At 40.1% G+C, this 23,691-nt stretch overlaps 1 protein-coding gene across 1 annotated transcript in view; it reads right to left on the bottom strand.

Annotated features, from left to right (window-relative positions):
- Window positions 1–297: 297 nt before the first annotated feature.
- Window positions 298–23,691, bottom strand: part of LOC120443272 (pro-neuregulin-3, membrane-bound isoform) — a 215,830-nt gene continuing 192,436 nt past the window's right edge. Inside the window, exons 7-10 of the mRNA XM_039621561.1 lie at window positions 23,541–23,667; window positions 11,783–11,898; window positions 9,110–9,295; window positions 298–1,245 (exon numbers count right to left, since the gene is read on the bottom strand). Of these exons, the coding sequence (XP_039477495.1) occupies window positions 573–1,245; window positions 9,110–9,295; window positions 11,783–11,898; window positions 23,541–23,667 (1,102 nt within the window). The 3' untranslated portion in view covers window positions 298–572. The remainder of the gene's footprint in view (window positions 1,246–9,109; window positions 9,296–11,782; window positions 11,899–23,540; window positions 23,668–23,691) is intronic.

Genomic DNA, 23,691 nt, shown 5'->3' with positions numbered 1-23,691 from the left:
TCGTTTTTGATTCCGCGCAGGCTCGCAGGATCCGATTCACGACTTGTGGACGTGCGGCGGGACATTAATGGAGTTCTTCATCGAGCCAGAACCAAAATGTGAGAATACAAAACCGAGAGAACGAAAAAAACAAACAAAAATAGTTACATCATTCCTGTGTTCTTCAACTTTTACTTGGTCACTTTTGAATTCCATATATTTATATCCATATATATTTATATATATATATTTATATATTCTTTTTACAATTAAAAACACCATGGATTTGACAGACTATTTGGTTTCTTTTTGTCTAAGTAGAAGTGTTTCTCTTGTTTCGTAAATAAATGCATGTAAATATTTTTTCTTTTTCCATACTGTCAGGCGGTGTAAAGGCGGCCACTCGAGAAGTGTTTGTATGCTCGTGTACATACAGTATGCATATCATCAGCACATTTTCAGATTATCCATGATATTACATTTTTATTTTTTATTTTTTAATTCAGCATTTTCATTCTCATCCCACAGATGCAGAACACCAGAGTCTGTCAGACAGTGTAAAACAGTAAGTGAATGTCCTAAATCGCGCCCTCTCATTGGCCGGTTTGGCCCAGGTCTCTGTGTGATAGGCTGGGGCTGAGTAGCTGGGTCTGCGTGGGTCCGTTACAGCTCAGCGCCCCGGCACTTCCTCCGTTAACGTTCAGGAAGCAAACAGTTTCTCTGGCTTCCACCAGCGCAACCGTTGAGGTGCTGGTGAAGACTCCGCCCCCCTCCTGCTTCCTGTGAGCCAGCGCCAACGCCCTGAGTTGCTCCTGTGCCTCTTCAAGCAGCAGGGCCACCTCGTCCTGCTGCCGTCCAATGGCAGACGAGCAGGAAGATGAAAACAACGCGGCGTGCGCTGCCTTCTCTTTGTTCTCCTCCTTGCAAGGCGTGGCCCCACAGGTGACTGACATCGTTGTGGTCGCTGGGGTGGTTTGCATGCAAGACACCTCATTGTCATGGTGACACTGCACAGATGGAATGATGGGGATAGAGCAGGAGCGGAACGGGGGAGGTGGGGAGTGGCTTTGACGGCGTCCCGGCCTTCTCAGGCTGCGGGTGGTGGGATTGGGTTCGTTGTGCTCGGATGGAGGACACAGATGTGCGCGTACCTCCACGCAGCCGCTCCAAGGCGATGGCGACAATGCCTCCATCGCAGGAGCTTGCATATGTAGGAAGGCATCTTGTCTGGTGTCATCACACTGGTTCTCTCCCTGCACTTGGACACTAGAGAAGAAGGAAAATGGGGAATGAAGACAAACAAGACAGAGACAAAAAAGGAAAAGGAAAGGAGTGAAGGTTATTCAGCTGGATAAAAACTTCCACACTTCACTTGGAGAAGTCATTGTGTCTCGGGTGTGTTTTCAACTCAATCGCTTTTTCAAACTCCCACGCTGAAGCCCTGACAGAATACACACAGGCGCAGCTCTCCGCCCTCTGCCATCTCACAGGCTAACCACGGATGCGGAGGGGGAAGAAGATGAGTCTGACATTTTTCTTTCATCTCTTTATATCCAAGTCTGCACACACGCACTCAAAAAACCCCTCAACTCCTTTACATAAGTAAGGAGGTAACAGAGAGTTCATTTTTTAATTATTGATTTTAATGACTGTGTATGTGTTGGAGAGTGTGTGTTTAAGGTGGCGAGCTTTGCTCAAGGACGACTGAGGCAGTCACATCATGTGTGCTAATTTTTTCTCCTTAAAAAAAAGCAGAAAGCAGTTTTAGGTCAAGATCGTTCACTTTGAAAAGCTTTTGTGCACATAAAGTGCAAAACAGCACTCACGTTTTTAAATCAGCACCATAATACTCAGTGCCTGCATCTCACTCCTCACTCCTCAGATTTTAATGTTTTCACAAATCTGACTTGTGCTGCTTTACTTGTCAACATCCCGTGTATAGTACTGTATGCTCAAATGGCGCTGCTGGGTAAATCAATATTTCAGTCCATCTCCATTTCTGTGCTCTACCGATTTAGTCTGTCTGTTCCTGTTAGCCTTAGCTTGTTTGTCCTCGTGCTCAGGCTAGCCAGATTATACCTTTCATTGTGTGCCCGCTACTCTTTCACAATCAGTGGCGGCATTTACATGAACACAAGAAACCAGGTTGCAGGCAGAGATCGGCTCACGGAGTGAAAAACACTGCTGTCTGGAGTGTTATTTATTTATCTGTTGTCAGAGCATTCAAAGTAAAAGGTGCGGTGAGACAGCAACGTAACAGGAGCCACTGCTTTTAGCTTCCTCACAGTGAGAATACAGAACAGTTTTAACTTTGGGGTGTGAAAGCTGACTGCCAAGAGAGACCGAAACCATCAGTATTTCTGACATTTTCATTTCAAGTCTGACTTTGGATTATTTTTGATGCAAAGATGCACTGCTGTCACTTATCCTGTTGCACTGCTCCAACAGCAATACTGATGAACATTTGCTAATACACAGACATATAAAAGCCTCGTTGCATTTTCATATTCATGTGAAGATAGCAGTTTAGATGCAGAGGTTATAGATGTGTGAGAAGTTTTTGGAAGAGAGGGAAAGGGACACTGAGATACCAGTCAGACACTGTCCTTTGGAGCACCCTGAAATTTGGTTGTTGCAAAGACAAAGTTGATATTGGGCTAATAAAACTCTAGGTAATAGTTAGGAAAAGCTTATGGTTGAAGATATTAAAATAAAATCATGATTATTTGTGATAATTTGTGATTTATGATTAACCTGTGATTGCTAACTGAAGCTCTGGCACAGAACTCACATAGATCACCGCCCACAAACATGACTTACACCCTTATATGTTTGTAAATGCTGGCACTGGGTGGAAATCATGAACTTTCAAGCAGAAATCGATCACTGGCTTACAGTTACATGGTGAAAAAAAATGAAACCTAACTAATATTTAGTCAGCAATAAGGTGCAAAAAGATGGATCTAAGCACCAGAGAATGTTGGACGTCTTTGAGGGTGTAAGTTTGACGCTTTGGCTGTCACCGTGTCCAGATGCTAACGCACATACCTGCCATATTTGGTAAATAACTCTATACAAGGCAAAAAAATGCTGCTGTAAAAGTTAATACTTGGGTGTAATAACTGAGAGCATAAACATGTTAGCAAAATATTTACCGACACCATAAATCGAGTAAGAAGTAGGGTCATTTTCTCACAGACTTGTACGCAATCTTTTTGCAATCAGAGGATTCTTTTGTCTTCTTTATATAGATATAAAAATCTCACTTATGCAGAAAGCGGGCACTAACCTGCCTGTATCAGCTCAATAAAGGCAATAACTGCTTATTAAACCACTACTGTTATTCCACACTTTTATCTCCATTGCAACTTTAGCCTCTACTTTCTTTGTGTCAATTATGGCGAGCGTCTGTATGGAAAATGAATAAAAGTGTGGAGAAGTTTGATTTTTTGTGCAACAGTATAGGCACTTGGGTCTTGTTATTCTGTCTTTCTTGAACATAAACGCTTTCGTCCTCTTTCCAGGACTGACCATTCCCCTCAGCATTATCAGTGTTTAAATCCAGCTGTAATCTAGTGCACAGCTGCATTATCTTTGTGTAATAATTCATAATCCTCTGCAAAGCCTAGCCTTTACTGCCATGTCCAGATTCAACTTGGGGTCCCTCTTCCTTATGATACCCACATCACACACGCTTCCGCTCTCCATCAAAGTGTGCAAAAATAGCGGTGGGTGGAGAAGGTGCCTTTTCAGACTCAAAGGAAATCGCATTCTTGTTTTATCTTCGCAGTGTTTTTCCGAGACATGAAAACCTCTCCGAAAACCACAGCAGAGGTTTAGTGGGCCCACAGAGAGAATCCTGCAAGCGATAAGAGAGGATGATGCGAGGGTGCTAATTCCCAAGATAACATTCACAGACAAATCTCTCTTTTGATGGGCTGAAACACAATCAGATTGCAAAAGTCTATGAAGCACAGTTCAAATATAGACCCCGGAGCAAAGCGGCAGCAGCTACGGGGGAATTACAGAGAGATTGTGTGCAAGTGAGGTGAGATAAGTGACCAGCCTTTTATCTTTAATGGGAGCTCATTACATGTACAAGTGTTAACAGCCATTTTCATTAATCTATTGCCCTACAGATCATTTCTTAATATATCCCTTGTTTCTGTTGATAAATTCAGAATACGATCCCCTTTGTTAAACGACGCAGTCATCTTGTAACAGTGAGAAATGTACAAAGAAGGAGCATGTGTGCATTTGTATTTGCAGGTAGGTGTGCACGCCTACTCATCAAGACTTAAAAAAGCAGTGTTTTCTCTAATTGAAGGTTGTGCATATACGACAAATCGAGAGGAGGGAAAATCCAGCATGTCCCACAGAAAAAGAAAACACAAATAAATTCATGCAACTTCTCTCCGTCAGCCATTTCGGGGACAACTTTATCTTAAAATAGCAGTTATAACACAGCACGTTCTGTCTCCCCGTCATCCATTTTGTTGAGATAACACTAGTTTTCTCAGAGAGGTGTGAAAAAGAAACGAGCAGCCTTTCTTTAAAGCATTTCCAAACTGTCACGTTATCTTCTCTTTCATGACTTTTTACTTCTTTGCTGCTGTTTTCTTAAAGGTTAGTTTCTTTTTTTAAAATGCAGTACTTGTATCACGGAGCTTATGCCTCTCTATCTCACTCAGACTCTATGCAGCAGCGGTCAAATGTCTCCATGGCAACCCAGACAACCGTATTATGGGAGAGCGATGCTGCTGTCTGTCGGTCCACCTGCTCTTATGTGAAATCTTACATTAGATGGCGAATAAGTGAGTAGGTGAGTGAGTGCGTGCAGGTCAGTGACTCAGTCTGAATACATGTGTTTGAGCATGTGAGTGCCAAGTGTGAGACTGAGTAAGCATATGCGTGAGTAAGCGAGTAAGCATGACCTCCTGTATATTTTGCACAACCTGCTCACGCGTTTGTACCCAAACTATGTGGGATTTTCATGCAGCATCTGTAAAAGCATGCATGAGTGTGCGTTTCCATGACAGGGAGTTGGAATGCAGTGCAGTGGAGCGCACGGATACTCTCTGGACAGGGGCAGAAGGATTTGAGCCAAGTTTGAGCACCGAAGGGTACTTAAGCTGTTTTTTGCTGTTTGTTTGTTTTTCTGCACATGAACATTGGACAAGTTTGAAACAATCAACCCAGGATATTTCCCAGTTATCCTTTCCTTACACCAACCCTGCATCATGAAACTACAATAAGTACTTTGTGTGACTTACGTGAGGGGAACTGCCAGCACAGAGCATGCAGGAGGCAGCACACATGAATGGCAAATGTAGATTGGCCAGTATCAGTGGATTCAGACACTATGTGGGCTTTGTCTTTAACCTGCCAGTACTATTGTACAGACTAACATATATATATGAAAAGGAGAGCTACAGCATCTTCTAGATGTGCAGCAAATGCGGGCACTCGGATTCTTCTTCTTTCAGCCTTTCAGCTCCTCTGGCTCTATCTCACCTTATCCTATAGCATCCTCTTCTGGTCCTCCTTCCCCATACTCTGATGTTGGCCTGCTTAAACTAATGCTTTACTCAATTTAAGCTTAAACCTAGATCAAGCAGAATGCACATCACAACCAGTGGGAGCTCTTTGATAACCAAGAAAAATCTGAAGCTAATGACATTTTGACCAATCCAAGTCTGGTTGGTCAGGGTTTGTTAATGACGGACTGCTTGGGCTAAAAAGAGGAATTATTTGGCCCAATCAGAGAGTCCTTACCAGGCTTACCAAAGGACATTTAAGCTACCACAGAAGCCTTGGGCTAACATATGAGCTGATTGGTTTTGTGATCAGAGAACACTTGAGCTCATGTGGGCACTTTGGTTCTTGGAGAGCACTTGTTCTGACCAGACAGTTATTTCACTTTAAATCTAGGAAGCCACTGATTAATCTGCTGACTGAGCATGTAATGGTTAATAAGGGGATTCCAGTACAGCCATATCCAGGCTGAGAGCTCTTACTGTGTATTCTGTTGTTGTTGAAGAATGTAGATAATTAAAAAAAAAAAAAAAACACTAAGAAAAATGGTTTAAGATTGCACTTCAGCAAATGCAATGGCTCTCTAGCATACATCAACAGTCTCCTCAAACGTGTTTGGTTAATAAGACTTGGACTATAAATCTTGGTCCTTGCATATAGACATTGCATATTATTTATAGAGATGAATTCTCTGTAAAATACCCTGTTACAAGTTTCTGGTTATGTAGCAGATCTGTACAATTTCTTTAAAGTCATCTTGTAAGTTCAGAAAATTTTGAACACAAAAAAGGAAAACTGGTTGTGAAATGAAGACTTCATAGCCGAACCAAACTGGTCAGTTGTCTTGTTTTAGCCATCAGTATATCAATCCACAGCTAGCTGAAATAGTTCTGGTGGTGATTACGGTGGGTTTGCTGCATTCCTTAAATTAAACAACTGAAATCTATAAGAATAACTATGATTTTTTTACATTAATGTAACAAATAAGTAACTGATTGTTAAATTCGTGTTTGACATTTTCATTTCTGGTGGTGGACTTTAGGATTTGCAGGAAACACTTGAGTTGACCCGAGGGCCATTTGAAAGGGCCATTTGATTAAAGACACACTTATGCAGCTCAAGAGTCGCTCTTTAGTGATGTTCATGCAAATGATGTGTAAATAAAGCTTCAGGAGCAGGGGGAGCTCACCTCCAATGCACATCACTGAATTTTTATACGCTGTTATACAAGTGAGAGCTTTTTGTCCAGCTGTGTCCATCTCCTCTGCCTCTTTATTTTAGTATGCATGTAGGTCATGCAGAGATTAATCCTGAGCTGGGACTGTTGGGACCTGAATGCCTGAAGTGAAGCTTGCCAGTCCAGGTAGGTAAAGCAGTGACTCATGATTCCCCCCTCAAAAAAAAATGGGTCATAGCACAGCACCTTTCACACCGAATACATTTCTGCTAATCATTCGCTCTGGCTGCTAAGCACATACGTCTGAGATATGTAACACAGGAGGGCTACATTTGAATACTGTGATTTACCCGACAGTCGGAGTACGACAAGATGCAAATGTCCAGTCTGAATCTAGTCCTTAAAAGCACGGACACCAGGTGAAATGTTTGCCTTGAACCTGTGCCACAGTGCTGCAGACCACGACATAATGTGATCTCTTTTTTATCTTTCTCAGCAGAGTGGAAACAAAATGGATGAACGGGAGAAAGAGAAGTACAAAAAAGGAAAAAAATGCTGGCTTTTAAAAATATAAAAACAGAACTGACTTTGAAATATTCGCTCTTGAAAACACACAGCTTTGTCTGTAGCAGGGCTGCATTTTTCAGTTAGTGATTTTTTTTTATTGAAATGACTCAGCATTTGGAAGATACAGAATAAAAGAATTCTAAGAAAACTCCAAACAAACCCAAGAATGAGATGTGACTAAAATCTCCAGCCATCCTTGATCTTGAAGCAGTCCTTACACCTAAAACCTGTCACACTCTACAGGCCTCAGACATTTAATATGTTAAATGTCAAAGTTCATGACGGTACAATTAGAAGACAAGTGAACGTGTTTGTTTCGAAGGGCTGACAGGAGAAAGCCTCTCTCTTTAAAAAGAACACAGCAGCACATGTGTGTCTGAACAAACCACAAGACTTCTGGAACAATGTCCTTTGGAAAGATGGGACTAAAGTGGAAATGTCTGGCCATAATGCACTGTGTGTTGTTTGGAGAAAACCAAACACAGCATAACTCAAAACATGTTTTATATTTTAGATTCTTCAAAAAAGCCATGCTTTGCTTTGATTACTGATTTGCACACTCTTGGCATTCTCTCGATGGGCTTCAAGGAGTTCCCAGAGATGCTGAGCACTTGTTGGCCCTTTTGCCTTCACTCTGCGGTCCATCTCATCCCAAACCATCTCCATTGGGTTTAGGTCAGGTGACTGTGGAGGCCAGGCCTTCTGGTGTAGTACTCCATCACTCTCCTTCGTTGTCCTGTTGAAAAATAAATGATGGTCCAACTAAACCGGATGGGATGGCACGTCGCTGCAGGATGTTGTGGTAGCCATGCTGGTTCAGTGTGCCTTCAAGTTTTGAATAAATCCCCAACAGTGTCACCAGCAAAGCATCCCCACACAGCACACCTCCCCCTCTGTGCTTCACGGTAGGAACCATGCTAGCAGAGATCATCCCTTTACCTTTTCTGCATTGCGAAAAGACATGGCGGGTGGAATCAAAGATCTCAGATTTGGACTCATCAGACCAAAGCACAGATTTCCACTGGTCTAATGTCCATTCTTTCTGTTTCTTGGCCCAGACTAAGCTCTTCTGTTTGTTGCTTTTCCTTAGTAGTGGTTTCCTAGCAGCTATTTGACCATATACCAGATTCGTGCAGTTTCCTCTGAACAGTTGATGTAGAGATGTGTCTGCTACTGGAACTCTGTTTGGCATTTATCTGCAATTTCTGAGGCTGACTTTATCCTCAGCAGCAGAGGTGACCCTTGGTCTTCCTTTCCTGAGGCGGTCCTCATGTGAGCCAGTTTTGTCAAAGTGCTTGATGGTTTTTGTGACTGCACTTGGGGAATTTACTGCAATTTAGTTCAGTTCTTATAGTAATGATGGACTGTCCTTTCTCTTTACTTAGCTGATTGGTTCTTGTCATAACAGTTGTCAAATAGGCCTGTCAGCTGTGTAACAACCTGATTTCTGACAACACAACTGAGGGTCCCAACCCCATTAAGAAGGCAAAAAATTCCACAAATGAACCCTGACAAGGCACACCTGTGGCGTGAAACCAATTCAGGTGACATCATCATGAAACTCATTGAGAGAAGGCCAAGGCTGGCCAGTGCTACTTTGAAGAATCTAAATTATAAATATTTACATATTTAGAGTTATTAATCATTTTTTTCTTTGCTGCATAACTCCATATATCTTGTATATATTTGATGTCTTAAGTATGTATCTCCAATTTGTAGTAGTAAAAATAAAGAAAAACCATTAAATGAGAAGGTGTGTCCAAACTTTCGACTGGTAGTGTATATATATTTATTCTTTTATGTGGATTAACATTTTTAATTTGCAGATATCTGCCTTCAGTAAATTCTCACCCTCTTTGTGCTTCTGCTTCCTTCTCAGATGAGTCCACTTCCTGAAGGTGCTGGTAGGCGGGGCCAGAATACTTGGAAACTCCAATTGGGTTTAATCTTCCTTTGGGTATGGGTGGAGTCCGGCGAGGAGCTGACCAATGGGCTGCCCGGATTCTCTGGTCGGGGCTGTGAGACAGGGAACTGCTTCTGAGGAAGATAAAAGAAGTAAAATTAATTTAAAAAGAGCATTTGCGCTGTTTAATTAGTGTTTTACAGTTACGTGTGCTGGCATGTTACACTGTAATGTTATGCTAGCAGTGCACACTGATTCTTACAGCTCTGTTTTGATCAGCTCTCATTTTGATTTGCGTCTTGCAGCTGGCATGCTGCTAATGTTCATTTCCGGTTCCAGTTGCTACATTGGTAACCCTCCCGTGTATTTATTTACTAGCTGCTCATATATCAGTCAACTCTCATTTGTCATTGCTTTAATTACTTGTCTTGAACTTGGGAAAAGTTTAAGTTAAAACTTCCCCAACTTCAGGTTACTAGCAGCAAGTTCATCCATTGGTGCTCAAGGTGCTAATTCCACTGGTCACATCGTCATTGCTGCTTGCTTCCCATGTTGGTCCTACTTTATACAGGTTTAACTCGTGTGTGCGTTTGTTCAAGTCTACGTTTTTAGATCAGTTTTTTAAATGACATTTCTAATTTTGCTTAGAACATTCTTCATTGCATATGATCAGTCTTTTTCAGTTCATGTTAATTGGCTATTTGGCCTAGCAGAACATCTATGTACAGTATTGCTTTGCAGCAAGCTCTTGCTCTTCTGGCCCAGGAACACCTCTCTATATTTGTTACTCTCTCTGTGCTGTTCAGCAGTTGTTCACCTCGTAAGTTAAAAAGCCGAATTGCTTCTAACATTCTCTCTGAGCACATTCATCATCTTTAACGTCATGTGTATGCTGATTCTGTCATGTTATAAAAATCACACACCAGTGGCTCCACCCCCATTTGTTGGCTGAACCTTTAAATATTCACTGTTGATCACTACCAAAGCCTCGATCTTTATGTTGCGTGATGTTGGCATGAAAGTGTGAAAAGTGAGAATTAAAAATAGATAAAAAGCTCCTCGTGCTGAAGTTCCAGGGTCCCCAAAATGATTACTACAGAAGGTCATGTAGCAGAAAAAAGATATATGTTCAGAGTTTCATCAGAAGAAAAAAGGGGGAAAAAAACACCTTTGAAGAAACTTGCTTTACTCAAGAAGCAAATTCCCTCTTCATGCTGCTCTTGTATTTTGAGTTTAGCTTTAAAGTTTTTTCTTTTTTTTGTCCAAACACCATTTCAAGCTTTCATTCATAAAACGCTGCAGTTTTAAAGGCTAGATTTTTCTCTAAAAATGGGCTTCTTAGCTGTAACAACTGGAAGCTTACAGTCAGACTTTTAATAGTGCTGGCAGAGTTTTCTATAAAGGCTTTTATATGAGATAAATCCTGCAACACTGAATTAGTCTTGGGCTGTTTTTTTTCCTGCCTATTTTAGACTGTGGTGTCCCAGAACACTCTGGGATCCCGACAATAGCCTCTAACTCTCTCCCTGAGCTGATGAGGTTGCAAAAAAATAAACCCTGATTGGTTGCTAATAAAATTGTTTGTGGTAAGAGGAACCAAGTAGTGTTTTTCTTCACAGAGAACAACCACACAGAGAAAAAGGAGGGAGGAAAGTCTTGCAGGAGTTTAGCCAAAAGGTTAGATAGGTGGACTTTGTGGTTGGAAGGTTGTCTGATCCTATTTCTGGTTTGTCTGGGAAAATCTCATCTCAACTACTGCTTGAATCCACTTGAAGAAAGAAGATTAACCCCCAGCTGCTCCAGGAGTTGCTTAGCAGTAACAGGTAGAAATCCATGTGTGCACTGAGAGGTGGATGCCTTTAACTGCCTTTAACAAAAATAAAAGCATTACACATGATGTTTGACGATTTCCAACTGGGTCAGTGTTTAAAAGGGGTTGAGTTTAGATTTAATGATAAATTGAAAGTCTTTTTCACACACACGCTGACATGAAATCTGCCATTAAATCAGTGCTTCGTTTACCAAAATTCACTTGAACTGTGAAATCAAAATACCGGCAAATGGCCTAATGTATAAACTCAATCTGCAGGAGCTCCCTGCAAAATGCTTTGAATGTGTTTGCTCATGTGTACTGTAACAGAAAAAACAGCTTTGGCAAGGATTTGAATGTGAACTCTCAGAAGCAGACACTCCTGTGTGCGTGTTTGAGTGTATTCCTGCTGACGAACATGCCAAAAACCCAGGCAGCTCTGACACACCGCTGAACGCTGTGAGGAAAGACCGACTGGGATATACATGTCTGCGCTGGCTCGTGTTCTTCTGATTTGATCTCTGTCTCATCTCCTCTGTGTTCATGACTGTTATGGATATGCTTATTAATGTGTTTATAGCTATAATTATAATTACTATCATTCTTCTATAAATCAGCAATTAGCTTTGTCTGCACTGTAATGTGGATAATTCAATTTCTCTCTTCACTGAGTCTCTGCTGATTACAGGAAAGGACACTGAAGTTGCCCACTGTTGCTATATTCTGCATTATTACCGTTTCCTGCAGTGAACAGAGGGGGGAGTACAACTTAAAGCCTGGATGTCTCTGCATGTGCAATTAAATGTCATACCTGTGATGTTTTACTGTGCCTCTGGAGCTTCTGGGTGGCGTAGTCGTGATGTTGCAGTGTGAAAAGCTGGACTCGCAGACGTTTCCCTGGCGAGACTGGGATGGCCGTTTGCAGTACTGGGGAAACAGAAGAGAAAAAGCAAAATAAATGTAATATGTTAGAACGAATCCTTCACATGCATTTTAACATATGATGTTAAACTTTGCTCAGACTGAATCTGCTTCTTTCTAATCATAATATATTTAGATTTTTTTCCCCCTAGCTGAAGACGGGGAGTGTCTTCTGCCTTGATTGTGGGGGCTGATCGTGAAAGAGTCAATTTATGCTTCTCCCACCTTTCACAACACAGTTCTTTCCTGACTGAGGTGTATTGTGCTGTGTGGAGAACAGAGGGAGGTTGCTGCTATCTTGATGAATTCAAGAGCACAAAGGCATCTGGTTGTGCCACAGCTCTTCAAGCAACAATGAACTGTGTCACAGATACCCCTGATTTCTGAATATTTTATGTTGCAACAAGGCAAAAAAAAAAAAAAGGCAAGATGGATTGCTGCATTGTGATTGTATGCATAACTAAGATGATTCAGGGTCTCGGGGTTATCCCTTAGTTATGCTGCTCTAGGCTCAGGCTGCTGCAGGATTTCATGTCATACACTGAGCACTTCTTCTCCACTCACCTCTTCTCACTCCCTACATGTTTATATATCGCTGCAGGATGTGCAGGGATGATAGGAGATCGTAGTATTGTGGGGCCTTTAATTCACATTATAAAAAGCCTGAATTGACTTTAATTGAATATTATGGGTAAAAAACAGAAATTATAATAACTTTATTTTTTATTGAATAACTAGTTTATCTTCTGTGCTGCAGAACTCTGAATTAAACTTTGCAGTGTAGCAAAATAACTATCAAGCATCTTTAGGACAGCATTTATGATTAACCTAGGCTATAGTCACACTAGTTTAAAGAGTGGTCGGAGACTGCGGCATGACCAAAATTATTGCAACCATGTGATCTCCCTGCCTTGGGAATGCCAATCAGGTCTAAAACCACTTGCAGTCAGCTGCTGTGTTCAAACCAACTGTGCTGTGTCAAGGCGGCAACAGAACGGCAATAAGATCGAGTCATCAATCTTTTTGCAATAAGACAGTAAATAACTGATAAATCTGTCATCATCTCCATCAGATGTGTAGTGCGAACCTCGCAGGAGCCACACATCAGGTATCACCCTAGACTGAGTGTGTGTCACAGTGTGGCCCAGATCGAAATGGGGTAAATTTACAAATTAGAAATTTATAAGGAAATGCAGCTACGTTGTTTCATCAATTACCAGGGCTCCAAAATCAGGGAACGAATAAAGCACTAATGTTATAAGCACAAGCTCAGGTTTTACACATGTTTTTCTCTTTGAACATAGTTTGGCAGTTCAGATAAATCAGAGGAGGCCAAAAAAGAATCGGTATGTAGTATGTTTATGATGCAGGGGTGTTAGAAATTTAATTTGTTATAAACTATTCTTCCATGTAAAGCTGACATCTAGTTTTAGCAGCTAGCATAATGTATGTGGAAGAACATTATTTACCGTAAGATCCTGAGTCGTTGGTGTGTTGGTACTGTTACTGTGCCACGTGTATAAATGCATACTTTGTTCCGTGTTTTTCTGCAGTGTGTGAAACTGCGATTTGGAGTTATGCACCAGTGCAGCATTTCTGCAAAAAAGATATGTGCACAGTTTGTTGGCTTTGCAACCGATGGCGCAGCTCCTGCGATGGGCCGATGGACAGGAACAGCCACATTCCTTGGTGAAAAGGTCAACCCAACCTTGACAGGCATTCATTGCCATTGAGACTTAGAACTTGCAGTTTGACATCATGTAAAATGAAAGATGAAAGTTTCAGAGCTGAATCATTTTCATATGTTTATTAATTCTCAAAAGTCCGAATTACTCCTAAAAGTCAGCTGCTGTTCTCAGAAAATCTCCATCCTTGTATAGAGATTCACAAACGTGAGTTTAAAAAAAAGAAGGAAAGAAAGAAAAAATGGCGATGTCTGCAGGAAAAGAGAAAAAAATCTGTCAAAGTGGAATGTTTTCTTAGGACTCTGCTATAAAGAAATAAACAGCATTATACTAAACTGACAGCACAAAGCATTTTTACATTATTTCATATTAAAAATTGAAGTTAAGTGGCACAGCTGGTCAAATGCTGCCAATTGAATGGAGGATTTAATTCTGGCATGTTAAACCATTTGTACTATTGTGTTTGATTGAGAGTGTCTGAAGAAGAAAGTGTGAGGCTGGGAATACTGCACAATATTACGAATCCAGAAATTATGAGTTATTCAGACATTAATGCGATACACTAACACAGTCCCATAGCTGCAAACATGGCAAATGTGTTACATAATGGCGCATATCGAGGGAAGTAATGGAAAAACAGGCATGTTACTCCGTGTATGCACACTGCTGAGAAAAGACATGGATCTGAGACAGAATATCCAACTTTTGGTCCTGGGGGGAGGTGGAGAGCATCCCAGCTGTCATGAATGAGAGGTGGGGTACACCCTGTACAGTTGGACTGTCCATCACAGGACTAATAGAGATAGACCACAACATATTCTCACATCCACACCTACGGCTAATTTAAAAACTACCAGAGCATATCTCTGGTCTGTGGGAGGAAGTGCGCACAGGGAGATCATTCAAACTCGACACTGACTCCAATGCAAAGAAGAGATTTGTACCTAGAACCTTGATGAGACGAGCCCACTGTGATACCCAATGAAAGCACTTTCAGATGTCTAAAAAAATATATTCAAATTACACACTGAGGTGATATAGACCATTTGTTCCTGTATTTAGTGTAATTCAGGCATTTGCAATTATAATAATTCATCTCTCACTAATAAAGTAATAACCTGAACACACAATCAGCTGCCCATCACCCTAGTACTTACATATATATACATATATTTACAGTACTGTAAAGGATTTTACATTTACTAACAGGTGAGTGTGTACATTTTCCTTTGTGGTTTTCTTTGTGAGACAGAAGAAAATCCCAGGCTAGCTTTTAGTTCAAATTGTTACTCCAGGGGAAATTAATAAGCTTGTTGTTGGCATGCAATGTAATAAAATCCATACACTCAAAAATAAATGTACTCCAGGGTACGCAACTTCTGGACAATGTAGTCAGTGTACTCAAGCTAATGGCAAAGAGGTGTTTGTAGTAACATAGAAGTACTTAGAGTTACTCTTCTCAGTAGGCAGCATTATTGACTTAGTTCCAGTGTGTCTGCACTGTCGTGTGTCTGTATCGTTCTGTTCTGTCTGGTGTTGCACCGTCTTTGTTTTGTTTTTTTGCAATTTTTGCACATTGCACTTCATGTAATCCTGCGTTGATTGTCTGTTATATGTCATATGTAGCACCGTGTCTTGGAGGAACGCTTCACTGTGTACTGTACCACTGCACATGGTTGGAATGACAATAAAGCCACTTGACTTGACTTAACATTACTTTTTACAACATTAAGACTAGGCTCAATTATTTCACTATTCATATAAATAATTACATTCATGGAGAGATGGACAGTGGGCAACACACTGCACAATATAAGACGTTGAAGACGTTTCACCTCTCATCCGAGAAGCTTCTTCAGTTCTAAGAGCATTTGGTGACAAAGGTCACTCTTTCGAGGATGCCAATGTTCACATTTTGGACAGAGAGGAGAGATGGTCTGAAAGAGGAGTGAAAGAAGCCATCTATGTCCACTGTGAACGACCATCTTTGAACAGAGGCCGTGGCTTACGACACCAACTGTCTGCCATCTATAATCCAGTTTTGAGATCCCTTCCCAGATGCCTTAACGCTCACTCACATCCTGGGCCATTTGACCTCAGCAAATCACATGAGAGGGTGGGGCTAGGTCTCACAGTGGGTTCACCTGAAACTTTGGCTGATTGTGACCTACACCCGTTTTCACACCTTGGCTCATGTGATTAGGTAGAGGATCATTAGGGGGTCCATGACCCTCTTGGAGACACTCCTATAGGGCTAAAAATCTGGGATTCTTCACCAATTGCTCTTAGAACTGAAGAAGCTTCTCGGATGAGAGGTGAAACATCTTCAAGCAACATAAAGAAGTCCACGCACTTTTCTTTCCAAGCTTTTTGACAAGTAACTGCAAAGTAATGTTTAATAAAGGTAATAGAAAATTAACTTAAAATATTATTTTTCTCAGTAGCACTGAAGCAAAATTGTTTTTTTTAAGTGCATTAATCTTCTAATGTAAAATGTTATTTTTAGTTATTTAAAAGTAATGTTACCCATCACTGGACTGCTTTTTGTACTATTTTGCCATTTTTTGTTGGCCTAGTGAACAAGTTGTCTTGGTGGTATCTGACCAAATTTATCACGTCCTTCATTTTGTCCACTATCCATTCGTCCTGCGTAACTCCAGTACATCTCTCAGTTTACTGCTCTTTCTTTTGCTTTCTCATCCACATTGATCCCTTATCCCCTCTTTCTATCTTGCAGCCTTCATTGCAGGATGTCTAAATTAGCTCTATCATTGTACTTTGTGGATCTCAGGTTCTTTCTTTTAACTCTCCTTCTGCTCGTTCCACCTCTGGAGAGACAGATATGCAATAAAACAAAGCAGTTCTTTGATTCGACACTTCACAATACGCTTGACAAGGCAAACTCAGTCAGCTACATGGCAGCTGCGAACTCCTCAAAAGAACACAGGACAGCACAAGAAAGTACTTTGAGCTTTAAACTTTAAAAGCCTTAAAGATGTAAGAGGACTGCTGATTTGATTTCTTATCTATAACACATACGTATCAGTGGTTTGGATCTATCTGGTGGTGACAGTTTTCTCTCCTCAGCATTATCTCGCCATCGTCTAGACAGTAACTTCCACACTTTTGTAACTTAAAGTAAGCGAGACCTACTTTTGTGCAATTCTTTACTCCAACTTACTTTTATGTCTTCTACAGTTTGATGTCTGACTAACAAGACTGTCACAGACACAGTCCCTTTATTGGACCCTCTCCAGGACACCAGTCTCGTTAGCATCACAGATGCTGCCATGGTGATGTGACCATGCAGACAGTGGAAAACCTCATTTGTACCTCGAAAACCACGACACACTTTCTATAGTTATAGAAGTTGTGTCATACTTTATATAGGCTACCATCTGAACTGAAGCGGGCGCATCAGATGATCAGAGAATGACCATAAAATAATACATAGAATAAGAGTCCTCGCTTGATTCAAGGCCTCTGTAAAAGGAGGATATTCCTTAGGGCATTGCTACGTTGAGCTAGACAATATATATTGACCATATAGGCTCCTGAACACAGAACCCTGGTATTTGATGTTTGGTTTCCAAAAGCTAAGAATGTCACAGAAAAATGGCTTCAAAATGGGACTTCAAAAACCAGCAGGTAATATGTCCATCTTTTATATGCAGTGGCATGCTCCAGGGTTTGTCAAGCTTCATAAAATCATGTTCTGGCCTCTGCTACTTTGATTGGTTTGCTGTAAATCTTTAAACATTCTGCAACTGCTATAGTAAATCAAAGGACTTCCCCTGTGTTTTCCCCTCATGGAATGAAATACAAAAATGAAACGATTTCTAAGAAACGATGAGTTAAATCCAAATCGTCATATAGCTGTATCACAGGCTATGCTCTCGTTTTGACACCGTGTACATCCGAGTCGCTAATTGATGCAGAAACTACCAGTGAGAAATTATTCTTTCCTCGGCCAGTTAAATGAGGAAATCCGATCATTTAAGAGTGGGAAAATCGCACCAGTGACCTGTTAATTAATTCAGTGGGTGAAACTGTGCTAGTCATAACTAAAGGAATGCCCAAGGTAAGTCATGGGAAATGCTTTACTTTTCCAGTAACACACAAAGTATTGCGTTAAACGAATTTACCCGTTCACTGCCTAGCAGCTCAAAGAGAGGAAAGTGCCTTCGATCTGTTAATGCCGACTCTGCGAGGTTCAGCAGCCATTTTGTTTCAGTCTGAAAATAGATTTAAGCTTAAGAAAGATCGCCTGAGGAAAAACTGGAAACTGTGTGCATGCGTCATCCAGCAATACTGACTGTTTATAGAGGTCATCAATATAAATGTAATATTTTCTTGCACAGCTGCAGGCAAAGAAACTCTTTAGCTCCATAAACGTGAGCAGATACAACCAGCAAAAGTAATCATGGCTTTGACAGTGACTCCGTGCCGAGTCTGGACGTTTGTGGTGCGTGGAGCGCATAAAACAGCTGCGTGTGTGTGTGTGAGCGAGTGCACATAGACTTTAATAGATGTTTTAATCTCTAGGATAGGGACAATATGCCTCTAGAAGTTTTTTTCATTTTTTTTAAACACTGACAAACTATGTGGATTGAGCCAGAGATGGTTTTATGATTCGTGCAGCGATGGTGGCATCTTTAACTGTTTCACAGCTAAACACATGCACTCCAGTCTCAGAAACACGCTTAGCATAGCGGGCTCAGTACAGTGCCGCTCATGATGAAGTCAGGGCAGTTTTAATTATGCGGAAATGGCAGACGGACTCTGTGGGACACCTCAAGAATTCATGATAGGGTAGTAAAACCTGATTGATAGAGAAAGACTGACTCACTCAGAGCTGCTCTTTAGTTCACTGCTTAATCAAATACTTCCAACAAAGGGCCCTGCGGTGCTAATCAGAAGTGTTCATTTTCTATCGCCGGCCACTGCTGGAATGTTCTGCCGACTTTGGCGTGACCCACACGATCACAGGGGTCTAGATCTACTTGTAGCTACTGCAAAATGAGATGAAAAGTACGAATCTAAATGAAAGTTGGGTATAATAATAAAATGAAAATGTGTCTGTGTAGAGAAGAAATGCCACAGAAATGAATGTGTGTGTGGCTGTTGTGTGTGTGTGTGTAAGCTCCTGATACACCATTGACCCCATGCTTGTTGCTCTCCTTTCAGAAATTTTAGTAATTGATTGCCTGCAGACAGAAATCAATGTGATTCTGGGTGCGTAGGCACAAAATAAACAAATGCTGCTCATTTGCATGCAAGTTCCCCAAAGACTGTTGTAGAAATTAAATAAATAAAAGAAGATTTCAAAGCAACATTTATGCACTAAAGACCCGCCTTGTTTTTCCACCACAAAACATTTTTTGGAGTCAGTAAACAATCAGTAATTCAAGAGCCATGCTAATAAAGCAGTTAGGAAAATAAAAGCCAAAGTGCTTATTTTAAATAATTTTCTGTACAAATTTATGCAATATATATATATATGTGATATTCAATTATAGTCTACTTTTTTTCAATTCTTTGCAGAAAATATCATTACATTTAGCAAATTAAGACAAAAATAATTAAAATGTTCTAACACTTTAAAGTGCACCATAAGTGGGAGGCAATAATGGTCATTTACACTTCAATCACTATCCATTAAATGACAAAGACACCTTTAAAATTGTAAGGCACTGTCAACAACACAAATGTTTTAGTAAAAAGAGCGTTGCTACTAATCTGTGGTCTCTCATCAATGAGATGAGCGAGTGTGGGCTCCTTAACTAGAACAAGAAAAAGCTTTTTTCTCAATACAACATGACATTTCAAAACTAGATGTGAAGCAGCGTAGTTTGGACGAGCTTAATGCCTCGGTGACAATCAATGAGCAGCTGTGTTGTCGATAAACTAGGCTGTAGTCTAATCAGCTAAACCACTGGCTGATTAGACTCTTTGAGACTTTGGTTGTGAAATGCCATATGCAACATGAGCCTAAAAAAGTTGCAATACAAAAGGGAAAGTTTTACTTTGGTGTTTCAATCGTTGGTTTTAGCAAGTGTGGCTGAATATGTTACATGATGTGACATTTAATGTGATGTCACCGCATGCACTGGACCATTTATATTATCATGTATCGGAGTGATGTTGGAAAAAATAGGTAAGTAAAAAAAGATATAGCAAAGTGGAAATTCTGTGATAAAGAACAGTGACCCACTTAAAGTTTGAATGAAGCTTCTCTAAACGAGAAGAAAAGGACAGAGTTGAAAAGGAATACAACATTCCTCCCATTGACTTCCATAAAACGAAAGGATATAAGGAGATAAGAAAGTGAACAGATAACAAAAATGTCGTTAAATAGCTACACAGCTGAAAATCAGAGAGGAGTTTCAAGTCATAAGTATGCAGACAAAATATTCAAGATTCCCAGACTCGTTTCTGATCTATATAACTGATCTGTTTTCCTGTGCTTTCTCTCTCATCGGGTCGATAAACACAGAAATCTATTTGCATTTGTTTTCAGTAACTCTGACATTTAGGTTGAAAGTGAAATGAAATGTGATGTACTTCTAATGGCTGCACAATTTCCAACAATGCCTCAGTTACTTGCCTGAAATATAAATGTTGCTCTTTGAGATCCAAATAATATTGACTGTTTTTTGGGCATATTTTGTGCAATGCAGTTATGCTGGAGGCTGGACTTTTGCTATTCCTCTGATCATTACATTAGTTTGGGAAGCCAGTATGTTTGTCCTCGACAGACCTCTTACCTTGAAGGTAATGTGAGGAGACGCACCTGACACACCATCTTCACAAACTCCAGATTTTTCAGATTGCTTTCAAACTCTGGTTAACTCTGTCTCCGAGCCATATCTTACACTCCTGAATCATCTGAACTGAAACTGAAGGTGGAGGCTTCGGGCTAGAGTGTCACTGTGTTGACATTTCTTTGAGGCTGATATTAAAATTAAAATGAAACAATCAAAATGTGATTGATATGTCGACGTTCAACTTTCAAAGTCTTTAAAAACATGTGGCATTAACCGTTTAGGAATGGTTGATACATTTAGGATTTACACACTTCTTTTTTCATAAATTAGGAGATCAAAGGTCTGGAGTTGAAAGAAAGAAAAGAGACAAAGGAAACCATGTGGTGGACAAATCAACAAGTCGGGATGATATTAAAATGCAGTGGTAAGCTTGGAAACACCAAAACATCAGAGAGACCACGGACAAGCCAAGCGGATGGTTTAGATTAGAGCCAATTTGTTTGAGGAGGTAGCATAACATAATTGCATTAGTGTAGGGTCTCTACTTTACAATTTAAAGTACCCTGAGGAAAGTTTTGTTGTGATTTGGTGCTATAAAACTGATAAAACTGAATGAAATTGGTTGTACAAGCCAAGGTTTTACCCTAAGATGGTCCTTTATCCTTTGTAAGATCAGTCAGACAGATAAATCAAAATTAACTTTTACTAGAATGACTGAAAGACGTGTGTGTGGTGTTAACTATACTTTGAACATTATCCAAAGTACCAGTGATAATTTTGACAGCAAACTTTGATTAAACTGTCAGTTAGTTTTAGCCATAAATTAGCCATATAAATTATTTTAGTTTTAGTCAACAAAATATCAAAACTGATAAAGTTGATTAAATATAAACTGTAAAAGTGTGTCGTGTTTTTACTGGTGAAAGTTGCTCCACACAGTTTACAAAGCTTTCACATTAAATGTGAAACGTGTCCATATGTAGACTCTTTTGTTCGTCCAACGCTGACATTTTGGCACATTTCATGAGAAATGTCAGGGAGCTCCCCCTCCCCAACATTTGTCAGTAGCAGATCAGTTTTTGCTGTAGAAGGAGAATACTTCTGATTGGATCATCCCACTTCTCTATACAGCTTCATTCTGATTGGATCTCGTCTCTCCAGGACATTTTCATCTCATTTTTATTTGGCGATGAAAGTGTCAATACAAAAAAATCTGAATCTTAATTTCTGCATTTCAAATCAAGTATGACATTATATATGCTTGCAAAACTGTACTCATTCGTTTAACAGAGTCATCTGAAATTTTAAATATGCCATAATAGACAAAGGATTTTCAGGATTTGGGGAAATTTTCTCATTTTCTCTCTTGCTGTCAAAATTTAGATGACAATATTGATACCAGTCTGGTGACTGTATGGTAAGTATAAGGTTGTAGCCACATGTTAGCTCACCATAGCTTACTGTTCCAAAGTCTAAGTATTACTTTAGGTCTCTTTTAAAAGGTCAGATAAAATATGGACAACATTGCCTTTCTGGTGTCAAAAACTAGTACAGTGCAACTGTGGCTTCTGGGGTCAAAACCAAAGATGTATTCAGATATAGTTGGTATGGTTGACATCTATCTTATTTTTTTGTCAACCCATTTTGCACAACTTCCTTCTTTGGCATTACAGGTGAAGATATTATATTTCAAGCTTTTTAATGAAATAACAACCGCTGATGTATTTTTTTCAGAGGACAGTCTTTGCAATGATGACAAATCAGGATAAATCTGTCAGCTGTATCATGAACTGCCAGCATGAAATGTAATTATCTCTACTGCTTTTCCCACACAGTGATTTATTCATCTTCTGCATATTAATGCGCTTATGATGGAGTCCCTTGTGTATAGACCAACAGTGCATTTAAAAATGTTCCTAATACTTTACACCCTTGTGTATTAATTTCAGTGGAGTGGACAAAATATTTGGAACACTTTAAATATAATGCAGTCTGGCGGACCGCTACCAGCACCCATTATGGCCTATGCAATAAAGATAAGAAAATCACAAGCTGGAAACACAGTAATTCATGGTATAGATGTTGTACTGGAATATGTTAGATCTCATAGGTGTACCTAATGAAGTGCCTGAGGGATTTACATGATTAAACTGTAAAAAATGCTTAAGGTTAATTTATGCAGATTGGTGTACAAATACACACAAGGACAGTCTCCCGGGAGCAACATTCATGTTAAGGTAATTTTCATGTCCATGCCAGCTACTCCTGGACGCACAACTGGGAGCGCGATGACACAGAGCACTGAGAAGATGATGAATGACAGTGGCTGCCAGCAGCATGCTCCCAAACCACTGAACGATTGCTCTCAAGAAGACCTGTAAGCCTCGTGCAAGTGGCCAGGTGGAGACAGCAATACATACTTATTCATATGCACAAACTGCAGGCAGCCATAAATCTAATGGTAATCCTCTGCGGTGTGTGTGAGGTGTGCGTCTGCTCAGTGATAATAACTTTAGGGAGCAGACATCTCATTTTGAATATTTGTTGGTTTTCAGATTAAGATTTATGTTTTAATGTTTGTTGACTTCTGCTAATGCCAACTAATTTACTGAAAAATAATAACCAACCCCTGAAGCCCTAGGCTATCTTTTAAAATTCCTACCTAAAAAACCCTCAACAACATCCAGAAATTCAGCCAGGGACGGCTTTATAACTGTTATAAAAAACTCCAGCCTCTATGGGTGAGATTAAAAAAAAAGCTACCACAACAATGATAAACTAATGATTTATATTAAAACATGAGCCTGAATTTGAATTTCCAGCTTTAACTAATTTTTTTGGAAGAGAACTGGATGTTGCTACATTCATTGCAAGAAGTAATTTCTAACAAGTACAGACTTGTGTTTACTCTTCAAATCCATAACTAAAAGTAAGGAGGTAAGTAAATAAGAGAATGCATCGCTTTAAATGATGATCAGTTTTTAGATTTGCTGATATTCAACTGGTCAATGCCATCTGCATAAACCTTTGTAGCTCCTATAGAAACATTCCAGGTTGCAATGCCCATGTGAAAACGAGCCAACAGTCTTCACAAAACAGGAGCACCGGGAGTTCCGCATGAGGTCAGTTTTCCATGTGTTTACATGTATAAGCTCCAAAAAAAAAGAGAGAGAGAAAAAACATCTCATGTACTCACCTCATGAATTTGCAGGTTGGTGTTAGAGGCCCTCATTTTGGCTTCTAGGGCATTATGGGAACTAGTAGTGTAGTTTTTCAAACTGCGACTCTCCTTCAGGTGGGCCTGGAGTTTTTCTCTGCGCCTCCTAAACATAAAGGAAAAAAACATA

Source organism: Oreochromis aureus, linkage group 13 (genome assembly GCF_013358895.1).
Source record: "Oreochromis aureus strain Israel breed Guangdong linkage group 13, ZZ_aureus, whole genome shotgun sequence".
Taxonomy (NCBI): Eukaryota; Metazoa; Chordata; class Actinopteri; order Cichliformes; family Cichlidae; genus Oreochromis; species Oreochromis aureus.
This window is presented reverse-complemented; position numbering and strand designations above follow the sequence as displayed.